At 41.5% G+C, this 13,527-nt stretch overlaps 1 protein-coding gene across 4 annotated transcripts in view; it reads left to right on the forward strand.

Annotated features, from left to right (window-relative positions):
- Window positions 1-13,527, forward strand: part of ABCB1 (ATP binding cassette subfamily B member 1) — a 62,384-nt gene continuing 48,857 nt past the window's right edge. Inside the window, exons 1-4 of one of the 4 annotated variants that reach the window (XM_035129581.2) lie at window positions 1-241; window positions 1,179-1,294; window positions 5,497-5,551; window positions 7,663-7,807. In XM_035129581.2, the coding sequence (XP_034985472.2) occupies window positions 1,203-1,294; window positions 5,497-5,551; window positions 7,663-7,807 (292 nt within the window). In that variant the 5' untranslated portion in view covers window positions 1-241; window positions 1,179-1,202. Of the gene's footprint in view, window positions 242-1,178; window positions 1,295-5,493; window positions 5,552-7,662; window positions 7,808-13,527 lie in introns of all 4 variants that reach the window. The other 3 variants (XM_035129580.2, XM_035129577.2, XM_035129576.2) reach the window with 3 other exon arrangements.

Here is a 13,527-nt window from a genome sequence, read left to right on the forward strand (position 1 = left end):
CATTAAACATTAAGTCTGGAAGGAGGTGGAGTCTCCCGGGGAGTAGGCAAGGTCCAAGGGGAGCAGGAACTGCCAGCAAATATCTGTTATAACAAGCATTTGCCTTTGTCACTCACTGCTTTATGTAACAGAACAGCAACTTGCCATATCAACTACCTCCCATCACCGGCTGTTTCACTGCAACTCATAGCTGTTTAACATTTCAGGAAGAATAGACAAGAAAGAAGAACCCCAATTTTCAGTAAGTCTGCATTTTTCTACATTTTTCTGAATTTTGTGCAGTGCTTTTTTCTTGGGGGACGACGACGCAAGGGTACACATACCCCTAAACATTTTATGAATCTTAGTACTTTTGTCCATTTACTGTATTTATTTTTCCCAATTTGAACTATAAAATGGTTATTTCATTGAGTCAAAATTAGAGTACCCCTAAACATTTTATTAGGGGGGGAAAGCACTGGTTTTGTGTATCATGTACACTTAAATGCTGTGTTTTTAAAAAGCAGAGACTGAGTGTGTGAAAGTGAGAGTGACAAACTGTTGTTGTTGTAGTTGTTTAGTCGTTTAGTCGTGTCCGACTCTTCGTGACCCCACGGACCAGAGCACACCAGGCACTCCTGTCTTCCACTGCCTCCCACAGTTTGGTCAAACTCATGTTTGTAGCTTCGAGAACACTGTCCAACTATCTCGTTCTCTGTCGTCCCCTTCTCCTAGTGCCCTCAATCTTTCCCAACATCAGGGTCTTTTCCAGGGAGTCTTCTCTTCTCATGAGGTGGCCAAAGTATTGGAGCCTCAGCTTCAGGATCTGTCCTTCCAGTGAGCCAAACTATTAAATAGAATACTTTGGTCCTTTTTTAAACTCTGTAATTAATTCCACAAAACTATTTCAATCAGGGATCCAAAATCCATGTTAATGTATGCCCAAATTTAAATGAAACAACACAACAGGTGTGTGTTTTTTAAAACCTACTCTGGTGAATTTCATGTTACCCCATCTGAAGGCTGTCCAATGTAGCATTTTATTTCATACAAAATAATTGCTGGCCGGTTGTTCTGAATGCTATTTTGGAGAAGGCCATTTGTTTTAAAAGCAGCATTTGCGTACGTGCGTGTTGTAGTTCCATTAGCTGCATGTTTCTTTAAGACCTAAAGTGGTTTGTTATTTAATTTCCTGAAAGATTCCATTTGCTCATCAGGCAGAAATGGCATCAGAGAGCCAAACAAAGGCAAACATGAACGGAAAGCTGGAAGAGATGGCTGAAAGAAGCAATGCTTCTCAGGATGAAAGGAAAAGGTGGGTATTTTCCTACATTTACAGTGCATGAGTTTGTCTTACTTGCTTCATAATGCTTCCTGTTAATGGGGGAAAACATCACTTACCGGTAGTTATACACAGCCTTTCAAATGCAACTAGTCTGTTCAAGTTATTTGCCTGCTGACTCTTGTACTTTAGGGAAGTCAGCAACATCTAATACTGTATCTCTTTTGGTGTATCTCTACATTAATTTGTGATATGCAGACATGGTAGAATAATATATTGTCTTCTTGGTAGCTTTACTGTCTGTCAGTTATTACATGGTTTGTTTGTCAAAATTAAGGATAGGGTAGAACTTAAATCCTATTCATATTTAAAGGCAAACTTAACAAATTGCATTTTCCAAAACAGGATGTGAAGCATCTTTTGAAAATCACACTTCTCTGAATTTCACAATCTAATTCTCCATCCTTCTAATCCATAGAAGAATCTATTAGAGTAAAGGGATAGATAGATGAAAATAACATACACTAATGTATTATATTAGGAAAAACTCGCAACAAAAAATGTGTGTGTTAGGAGAAATACATGCTAAGATGCTGACAAATTTTCATTTTTTAAAAAGGCAAAAATCATAAATTGCTATGGAAATGAGAACAACTGAACTTAAGATTGGATAAATGAGAACCAGAGAACCAGAACTGACTAATTTATCCATTCCGAGTAAAAAGTATATATTTTTTAAATAAAAAAACACACACAATAAACATTATTCAAAAATACAACCACCTAGAAACAGTTCTGACATTATATATTTCATCATTGGTATATTCTTTTTTGACTACTTTTTGACAAGGCCTTGGGGCCATTACAAATATATTTGCGATTCTAGATCTTTGCATCACTATCTTGATTAATTCAGAAAGCTTGAAACCACATTTGGCACTTTGCCAGCCATGTATGAATTTGCTCAGATTTTACTAATCCCCCCTCCTTGCAGATCATAATTGGTGCTTATAGGCAGAAGTTCAGCAGTTGTACCTTATCCCACCATTGCCACTAACTGCTAGGAGAAAGCTTCACCTGCTGCATTACTGTCTAGTGGTACTGCCTAGCTCTTAAAAACACAAGGACATTGCACGTCAATTATGTTGCTCTATTGTGTTCTCACAGTACAGTAAAATATAATGTACAGTAGGTGTTTGCTGCAATGCAAAGCGGGTCACATTAAACTTTTAGGAAGCTTCATGTCTAGTTTTGTGTGGGAGGTGAAACCAATGACAAATTGCCAAGCCTGCAGGCGAGTAAGGATTGTGCTGTGAAGATTCCCATCTCACTTTCTTGTGGGTCCCAAATGCCTTCAGAGCCCCAGTGCCCTCTAATGTTTAGGGCTCTTCTCATTTCCAGGCCCCCTCCTAGGGTGGCTTTGTTATGCTTTTGCTACTTAGCCCATTGTTGAGGTAGGATGCCCCAGATTTGGGGCCTCTCTTCCCTGTTTCCTCCTTCTCTGGTGGTATTTGTCATTTCCTTTTTTTCAGCTGTAACCTCTGAATTTACCACAGGTGATGCTGTTTCCCCTTATTCCTATCACAGTCAGCATTTTGCTCTCAGTTGCTGTTACTGTCCCTTGTCTCCCCACCCTGTTTACCGGTACTTCCAGGGCCTCTTCTATTCCTCCTCAGTTCCACTCACTCACATATTCCCCTTCATTTCCCTTTCTCCATGGCTGGAATCCAAACCCAAAGCCCCTCTAGCCCCACCTTATCCTCTGCAAGGCTGACCATCAACACCTCAGTATGCTAGGAAGGAAGCCTCCCTGATCCCTCCTCTCACACACATTTTCTTTTCTGTATCTATCATATATCAAGTGAGGGGGAGCTGATTAGATGTGTTTGGATCAGTTCATAAATAGTCATATCCACACCATACATTTATTTGAGTTCTCCTATTGTCAGAGGTCCTTTACCTTTATACCCCTGTATCAGTCTTGACATCCCTCAAAGACTCATGGGAGATGTAGCTCTTAAAGGGGTCTCTCAACAACTCTCAGTAGTACCCTTAACAAATCACTGGGTACTGTGGGTGAAGCCATGCCTTCTAAAGTGGTATAAGACTGCTTGAGGGACGCAGGTGGCGCTGTGAGTTAAACCACAGAGTCTAGGGCTTGCTGATCAGAAGGTTGGCGGTTCGAATCCCTGCGACAGGGTGAGCTCCCGTTGCTCGGTCCCAGCTCCTGCCAACCTAGCAGTTCAAAAGCACGTCAAAGTGCAAGTAGATAAATAGGGGCCGCTACAGCGGGGAAGGTAAACGGCATTTCCGTGTGCTGCTCTGGTTCGCCAGAAGCGGCTTTGTCATGCTGGCCACATGACCTGGAAGCTGTATGCTGGCTCCCTCGGCCAATAATGTGAGATGAGCACCGCAATCCCAGAGTTGTCCACGACTGGACCTAATGATCAGAGGTCCCTTTACCTTTTAAGACTGCTTGAAGCATATGCCATGGATGTGCTCATAATTCTAAACAACTCTGGTTCAGGATTATGACAAGCAAGTGAGGCTCACATGCTCTCCCTTCCCTTTTGTGCCCGAGGAAAAGACGTTTAAAGCTTCCTTTTGCTCTTTGGAATACATTTCGGGATCCTGTTATGTCTGAATAGTTTACATCAGAATATACGGTAACAATCCAGGATCAAAACTGTGGTTTCAAATCCTGGTTTAAATCATTGTGGTTTGGACAAACCATACTGTCCTCTGCATACAGCTGTAATGGGAAACCATGATTTGTTTGAAATAGCAAAACAGATGCTGTAAACACATACGATAATATAAATACTGTATGTAAAGTTCAGCCTAAAAGAAAAAGACAGATGAGAAGAGGAAAAATGAGAGATGAGAACTAAACTGAGAGATGAGATTATCAGGGTGTGTGCTAGTGAGATTTATGGCTGCTATCTAAAATGTATAAACCAGGCTTCCTCAACCTCGGTCCTCCAGATGTTTTTGGCTTACAACTCCCATGATCCCTAGCTAGCAGGACCAGTGGTCAGGGATGATGGGAGTTGTAGTCTCAAAACATCTGGAGGGCCGAGGTTGAGGAAGCCTGGTATAAACTAACTAGGGCCAATATTTGTTGAATGCCTTGTTGAATGCTTGTAATTACCGTATGTGTAATTTTTGACTTGCCACTGCTGTTCATTTGATATGTTCTGTGCCAATTTGGGGGGAAATGTTGTGTGGAAATGATATGCAAATAAACCGATGATGTGGCCCTCTGAGCCCTCTGAAATCTCAAAAGCTCTGATGCAATCCCAGGAATCAGGAGCAGCCCAATTCTGTTCAGATGCTTTGATGGATGCCTGTTTCAATTGGGAAACACATTAAATCCCTCTGAGAATACACAACCCTAGTATAATGTTGCCGGCCCTGCTCTGCTATTTTGAAATCCTATGTCAACCCAAAATTACAGAGCTGCCAATTCTGAGGAGCAGAAAGGGATTTTAGATTTTGTATTTTAATGCCTGCTCTTACTGTTGCCTGACCATAATTTGGTGGTGATATGATACTGACTTAAGAGATGTTCAGTTCTGGGCACCACAGTTTAAGAAGGATACTGACAAGCTGGAACATGTCCAGAAGAGGGCAACCAAAATGGTCAAAGGCCTGGAAACGATGCCTTATGAGGAACGGCTTAGGGAGCTGGGTATGTTTAGCCTGGAGAAGAGAAGGTTAAGAGGTGACATGATAGCCATGTTCAAATATATAAAAGGATGTCATATAGAGGAGGGAGAAAGGTTGTTTTCTGCTGCTCCAGAGAAGCGGACACGGAGCAATGGATTCAAACTACAAGAAAGAAGATTCCACCTAAACATTAGGAATAACTTCCTGAAAGTAAGAGCTGTTCGGCAGTGGAATTTGCTACCAAGGAGTGTGGTGGAGTCTCCTTCTTTGGAGGTCTTTAAGCAGAGGCTTGACAGGCATATGTCAAGAATGCTTTGATGGTGTTTCCTGCTTGGCATGGGGGTTGGACTGGATGGCCCTTGTGGTCTCTTCCGATTCTATGATTCTATGTTGCATGCACAAACATTTTAAAAGGGGCTTTAGAAATAGCTGCAAAATGCATCACACAAAAACAATTTGCTTTTATTTTATGCCTTCAGGGGAAATTTTTGTTTTTGTTTTTTGCTAACAGTTAAACTTGGTTCTTCTCTAACATCTCACAAAGCTATTTATTATTTGTTCAGCAGCAGTAAAGAAAAGCCAAGCAAAGAGAAGCCTAAGCAGGTCAGCCCATTTACGATGGTAAGCTCTGTTCCATGTGTATATTGTACTGCACTTCAATTGATGCACACTTCTACAGGCCCATTGCAGATGTAGCACTGGTGATCTTTTAATAGATAAGAGATCAACTGTAGACTCTCACCTCTTTTTTTCCTCAGTGCAAATTTCACCCCTTATTCTCTTATCAGCATTAATTATGTGGTGCAGTGTAACATCTTCATCAGTGTTAACTATGGTCAGCTTTAACCAGGATCTGCAGAGTCTGTTAAACACTAATTCGGGTAACCCTTCATGGTTAAATTAAGGCTGTGTGCATATTGCATGCTTAAAACACAGCAAGGTTGTTGTTGTTTTTCTCAATTAGGATTGAAGTTCATTTGGGGGGAAACACACCAAATCACAGTATTTCTATTAGAAACAAGAGGAGTGATATTAGTTGTGAATAACCTTATGTGCACACTGCTTCCGAAAGCGGCTGTGGGAGCACACTATATGCAGAGTAAACAAGAATGTGTACACAGCAGAGTTAATCTTGATGCTGATGTAACGCTATCGAAAGAAAGAAATGGTTTACATGGAAAGGCAAGGATATGGTAGTGAATGGCTGCATAATATTTGCACTAGGCTATTGTGTCAAATATTAAATGTATCTTGGGTGAGTAAGGACACAAGTATGACTGATTGCTATCCATCCATAGGGTGCTTAAGTTATGTTAGGAAACATCAAGCCTAAAGAACGACATCTTCATTTGCATAGAAATGTGCATTTGTTCAACTCACTATAGTACTGGAAGCCTTAGTTTTTATCCCATCCCATTTCCTGATGCCAGAGCCTCTTAAACTGGTGCAAATCAGCAGCTCTAGATTCTGCAGCCTCCCAAAATGGCACCCCACAACTATGTTACGAGTAGAGTGCGGTTTGGCAATTGCAGTTATAAAATTTATGCGACATTCATTTGTCAGATCAGGCAGCACAAACACCAACAAACTATTGAGTCAACTATTTGCCAGACCTATATTGTGAGTATTGTATTCAGTTCAGCACCTTGAGATCAGTGCGGATGAATTGGAAGGGGTTCTGAGGAGGACATCAAAGATGGGGCTGAAAGCTAGTTCTATGTAGAAAGTTGGAAGGAAGTTCGGAACTGGGGATTTAGCTTGGAGAACAGAAGACTGAGGAGGGAACCTGAAGAGCGGTCATATTATTTTCTTTAATAATAAAAACACAAGAATTATAACAACAATTAGCTCATAAACAGCAATGCATCCACATTAGTTTATGCATACAGATTGATACATGCCAACTGAATGTCAGAAAAGGGGAAGCTGAGAGGGTGCTGCTGACGATTGGAATCCCCTGCTTTTAGACTCACAGAATTATAGAGTTGGAAAGGACCACGAGGATCATCTAGTCCAACCCTCTGCAATGCAGGGACATTTTGCCCAACAAAATATTGGGCTCGTTGGATGGTTGCAAAGAGGAAGAGAGGAACCCCAATGCCTGAGGCTGGCCCTGTTTTAGCAAGCAGCCCATCTCTCCTATTTGTCGAAAGCATAGATAATTTAGATATTTTCTGACGTGGACATACACACCCCACCAGCATCTTAACAGCACATCTTCTGCGCAAAGCAGAATACCAAAGCTCTCATACTACATTGGGCCGTTTTTAGTTGCGTTCACCCTCTTGCCAAAGTACTTGTTCACAACCAATAGGAAAACTCGTATTTCAGCTACCTCAGGAGCATAGGGCAGTGTTTCTCAACCAGTGTGCCTCCAGATGTTTTGGGACTACAACTCCCATCATCCCTAGCTAGCAAGACCAGTGGTCAGGAATGATGGGAGTTGTAGTCCCAAAACATCTGGAGGCACACTGGTTGAGAAACACTGGCATAGGGAACTACCAGGAGTACCCCATCAGAGGATCTCAAGTGATCAGGGTCGAACAATGCCACAGTTCTGTACTTGATTTAATGCCAATGAGAAAGAATGAAGGAAAAAATTAGTAGATTTCTCTTGAGGTTTTGTCTTATCTGTGGAATACTGACAAAAGCAAATGTTTGTTTTATGTGCTTTGTTAAATGCACTTTACTTAAGACACTGCATGTGGATCTTTTTTTTTGTTTGTTTTCAGTTTCGTTACGCTGACTGCTTGGATAAGTTGCTAATGATATTAGGCACCGTCATGTCAGCCCTTCATGGAGCCTCCCTTCCTCTCATGATGATTGTTTTCGGAGACATGACAGACAGCTTTGTCAATTCAGCAAAGGTCCCTATAGGTAAGTGCTATCTTAAAGGGAAAGGGACCCCTGGCCATTAGGTCCAGTCGCGGACGACTCTGGGGTTGCAGTGCTCATCTCACTTTACTGGCCGAGTACAGCTTCTGGGTCATGTGGCCAGCATAACTAAGCCGCTTCTGGTGAACCAGAGCAGCGCATGGAAACGGTGTTTACCTTCCCGCTGTAGCAGTACCTATTTATCTACTTGCACTTTGACGTGCTTTCGAACTGCTAGGTTGGCAGGAGCAGGGACCGAGCAACGGGAGCTCACCCCGTCGCGGGGATTTGAACCGCTGACCTGCTGATCGGCAAGCTCTAGACTCAGTGGTTTAGACCACAGCGCCACCCGCGTCTTAGGGAGGAATCATTTTTGAAGTTTTCATATAGTAAATGTGTGTTTCTGATTTTTCTATATATAATTTTTTTTAATGTGGCAACTTTGGATATAAAACCGGGAGAATATAAATAATTCACTAAGGAACAGAAGCCAGAAAAGCTTCCTCAGGGCTCTGACTTCCCAGCTGCATCTGAGAAAAAGAAACAGAGAATTCTTGCTTCAGCTCATTCTTTGGTTCTGTCTAGGTCAGCCTTCGACAACTTTGTCCGCTCTGTGTCTTTTGTACTGAAATTTCCATGAGTCCCAGCTAGTATCAACAGGCTGGCCTAGGTCTAACCTTGCCCCCTACTACTGCTGACTAGGCAAACTCCCCGCCCTGCTTTCTTCCCTTCGAGATTGGCTTGACATATTGAAAGGGGAAATGGCAAATGGCCTTTGGGCTACTTTACAAAATAAGAAAGTATCACACTTACAGTTAAGAGTAGTTATGCTCCTAATGTGGGATGGAATACTGGGGCAGACAAGTCACAAAAGTTCCCAGAGTGTCCACATGGAGGACCACGTGGAGGAACACCTGACCAGGTCAGTTTCCTGTTCCTCCACACATGCAAATGAGATGGGAAAGGTGGCAGATAAATTCACTGGCCAGTAGCCATTTCCCTCTCTTGGACCACACACTTCAGAGAAGCAACATCTTAGCGTTAGAGTCTTTCTCGGCTTCCTGCCAAGAGAGAGACCAAACGGAGCCTTACTTTACTAAGTAGTCTCCACATGTATATAAATGTAACTTTTCTAAGCAAGCCTGCCTTTCTGAGATTATGCTGTTAACTCAGGATGTCATGTGAGTAAATTCTATCTTATTTTAAGACTATTGTGCTGTGTATTTCTTTTAAGAGGGATAAAGGGGATTTGCCAGGAAGTATAATATTGTTGTTATACTCTCGAAGCTACGAACATGAGTTTGACCAGACTGCGGGAGGCAGTGGAAGACAGGAGTGCCTGGCCTGCTATGGTCCATAGGGTCACGAAGAGTTGGACTTGACTAAACGACTAAACAACAACAACATAATATTGTTGTAGAGGTTTTAACAAACCTAAACGCTCATGTTCTGCTGCGCACAAAAGGGGAATGTCACTCTGCTGATATTGGAAGCTTGATAACACAAGCTTGGATAGGATCTATCTAATACCGTAATATATCCTAATCCACATCCCTAACATTCCCACACCTAAGGCAGGTGCTCATCAGTTGCCCTGAACAACTGCAGTTCATTAGGTACATTTTTGGGGCATGTCTAAGGATGCACATTTGCTTAGAAGTTTAATTGAACTTGATTAAATGAATGTCTGGTTAAAATGGAAGACTGGACTGCATGCTCCATTTATTTCATGGGAATGACATATCCAACACCTCCAAAACTAAGCTCATATTCATTGCAGTAGCCAACAAAACCTGTTATTTGGTTGTATATAAGTATTTAATCAACTTACAGTATCTTGAAATAAAAGAGGTGTCCCTGTTCTAAAGTCCTGCAATCTACAGTCTGAAAGTGTGCACAAACTGTTCTCTTTTATACCATACTGGGGTGTGAAAAGCTGTTTCTTAATATAGCTAACTGCTTATTTTGTTAGGGCAGTGAGTCTTTTTGAATTATATTGGTTTTCCTGGAAGCCTCTCTCCAAGGAGAATATCTAGCCAAAATGCTAATAGCTTGCTATTGAAGTCTATTCATATCAAACTCGTAAGAGAGTTTATTGGGAGATGGAGCAGTCATTCCCTTAATTAAGCTCTTAAGGAAGAAACAGCATCTTTAGCACTGATTTAATGAGAAGATGGAACTAGAGTGTGCATTCTGTTAATAAAGCCCTTGAAGAAAACAAGAAGTTTCATTTGCACTGATTTAATGAAAAAGTGGCACCTAGGGGTGTATTTAGTCTCATATTTTGGTCTTTGTTACTCACCTTAATTTCTCTTTCTCATCTGTAGTCCTTTAGAAAATGTAACTTTTTTTAAAAAATGATCTAACTCTGTTAATTACATTGAAGAATGACCTGTCCAAGGTTCTTGCTTTGCAATCTTGAATACAGCGTCTTAAAACTTTATTTCAATTATTTACAGTAAATGCAAAGACTGAACTAGAGGACCATAATAACTCAAGTAAATGATGCAGAACAACACTGAGGCTCAAAGGGCTTTTTAAAGGAGGCATTTAACCCAACTTTTTTTTTTTAAAAAAAAAAAACAAACCACAGTATTACTTAGTTACGCACACCACTGTTTATTTAGTACCTACTTGATAATGAATCAGTTCCTGTAATGAGAAGTATGTATTTATTTTCTTACATATTATATATATATATCCTTTCTATCATCATGGAACTCATGGTGGCTTATGTAGAGTTTCTAGATGGCTTCCCATCCAGGCATTGTTTTGCTTCGGCAAGGTGTTTGCTTCGAGTACCTTTGCACCGTGTCCTGAAACCACTTATCTTTATAGCTGATCAATTGTCTAGCTTATCTTACAGTTCTTCAACCTAACTGACCTCTTCCTTTTGAAACCATGCTGTCTTGGTTTCAAGGAAAAGCACTGCAGAATAGGAACTATGGGATTTCACTATGTTTGGGGTCTCTAACGTGGTGACGATGGGCACCATGCTGGTCTGAGGAGCCCCTCCCCATTAATGCTAAGGTTTGCAGCCACTTCCAAATTGGGTAGGTTGTTTGGTTGAGGGGTGTTGTTTACTTTTTTCTATCTGTTTGATTTGTTTTGGGATGCAAATAGTTGTTTTGCCTGTTGGTGGTGTTTTTTGGGGTGTTTGGAAAGTTTTCAACACCACCTGTTTTTCTATGGTGAACTGGGTGTTTTGTGGTGTGCACAACATTTTTCTAGGGGGGGATTCCCAATGTGCCCAGGTGTTCAAGTAGGCTAGGAGCCCCTTCACTATGGGATTGGAAAACAGCTGGACTTGTGCAGTGTAATGCTCCTGATAAATTAAACCAAAGAAGCTGCTAAGGTGATAACGGTGACTGAGTGGATATATCAAATTCAGCTCAACCTTCTCTCTCTCAAATGGACTTCGCATTCACGTTCAGCTAGAAAAAGCAAATCAGTTTCCAGGAGGAGAAGAGGGAACAGCCAGAAAGGAGGGCAGCCTGAGACATTCATCCAGATATGAGCAAAAGGACATCAGTGGGGCTTTGCAACTGTTTTGAGGTCCTGAAAGTAAAGGGGCTGAGAAGTGTGGCTCTGATCGTGGTCTGTCATGGATGGGAAATAGGCCGAGCTGCACCAAACAACGAGCAAGAATGAGTTGGCCATGTGGTAGTGCTATCTTTAATAATAATCACTTAACCTTAATAATAATCACCGCATGGAAACGGTGTTTACCTTCCCGCTGTAGCAGTACCTATTTATCTACTTGCACTTTGACGTGCTTTCGAACTGCTAGGTTGGCAGGAGCAGGGACCGAGCAACGGGAGCTCACCCCGTCGCGGGGATTTGAACCGCTGACCTGCTGATCGGCAAGCTCTAGACTCAGTGGTTTAGACCACAGCGCCACCCGCGTCTTAGGGAGGAATCATTTTTGAAGTTTTCATATAGTAAATGTGTGTTTCTGATTTTTCTATATATAATTTTTTTTAATGTGGCAACTTTGGATATAAAACCGGGAGAATATAAATAATTCACTAAGGAACAGAAGCCAGAAAAGCTTCCTCAGGGCTCTGACTTCCCAGCTGCATCTGAGAAAAAGAAACAGAGAATTCTTGCTTCAGCTCATTCTTTGGTTCTGTCTAGGTCAGCCTTCGACAACTTTGTCCGCTCTGTGTCTTTTGTACTGAAATTTCCATGAGTCCCAGCTAGTATCAACAGGCTGGCCTAGGTCTAACCTTGCCCCCTACTACTGCTGACTAGGCAAACTCCCCGCCCTGCTTTCTTCCCTTCGAGATTGGCTTGACATATTGAAAGGGGAAATGGCAAATGGCCTTTGGGCTACTTTACAAAATAAGAAAGTATCACACTTACAGTTAAGAGTAGTTATGCTCCTAATGTGGGATGGAATACTGGGGCAGACAAGTCACAAAAGTTCCCAGAGTGTCCACATGGAGGACCACGTGGAGGAACACCTGACCAGGTCAGTTTCCTGTTCCTCCACACATGCAAATGAGATGGGAAAGGTGGCAGATAAATTCACTGGCCAGTAGCCATTTCCCTCTCTTGGACCACACACTTCAGAGAAGCAACATCTTAGCGTTAGAGTCTTTCTCGGCTTCCTGCCAAGAGAGAGACCAAACGGAGCCTTACTTTACTAAGTAGTCTCCACATGTATATAAATGTAACTTTTCTAAGCAAGCCTGCCTTTCTGAGATTATGCTGTTAACTCAGGATGTCATGTGAGTAAATTCTATCTTATTTTAAGACTATTGTGCTGTGTATTTCTTTTAAGAGGGATAAAGGGGATTTGCCAGGAAGTATAATATTGTTGTTATACTCTCGAAGCTACGAACATGAGTTTGACCAGACTGCGGGAGGCAGTGGAAGACAGGAGTGCCTGGCCTGCTATGGTCCATAGGGTCACGAAGAGTTGGACTTGACTAAACGACTAAACAACAACAACATAATATTGTTGTAGAGGTTTTAACAAACCTAAACGCTCATGTTCTGCTGCGCACAAAAGGGGAATGTCACTCTGCTGATATTGGAAGCTTGATAACACAAGCTTGGATAGGATCTATCTAATACCGTAATATATCCTAATCCACATCCCTAACATTCCCACACCTAAGGCAGGTGCTCATCAGTTGCCCTGAACAACTGCAGTTCATTAGGTACATTTTTGGGGCATGTCTAAGGATGCACATTTGCTTAGAAGTTTAATTGAACTTGATTAAATGAATGTCTGGTTAAAATGGAAGACTGGACTGCATGCTCCATTTATTTCATGGGAATGACATATCCAACACCTCCAAAACTAAGCTCATATTCATTGCAGTAGCCAACAAAACCTGTTATTTGGTTGTATATAAGTATTTAATCAACTTACAGTATCTTGAAATAAAAGAGGTGTCCCTGTTCTAAAGTCCTGCAATCTACAGTCTGAAAGTGTGCACAAACTGTTCTCTTTTATACCATACTGGGGTGTGAAAAGCTGTTTCTTAATATAGCTAACTGCTTATTTTGTTAGGGCAGTGAGTCTTTTTGAATTATATTGGTTTTCCTGGAAGCCTCTCTCCAAGGAGAATATCTAGCCAAAATGCTAATAGCTTGCTATTGAAGTCTATTCATATCAAACTCGTAAGAGAGTTTATTGGGAGATGGAGCAGTCATTCCCTTAATTAAGCTCTTAAGGAAGAAACAGCATCTTTAGCACTGATTTAATGAGA

This window comes from Zootoca vivipara, chromosome 12, assembly GCF_963506605.1.
Source record: "Zootoca vivipara chromosome 12, rZooViv1.1, whole genome shotgun sequence".
NCBI lineage: Eukaryota > Metazoa > Chordata > Lepidosauria > Squamata > Lacertidae > Zootoca > Zootoca vivipara.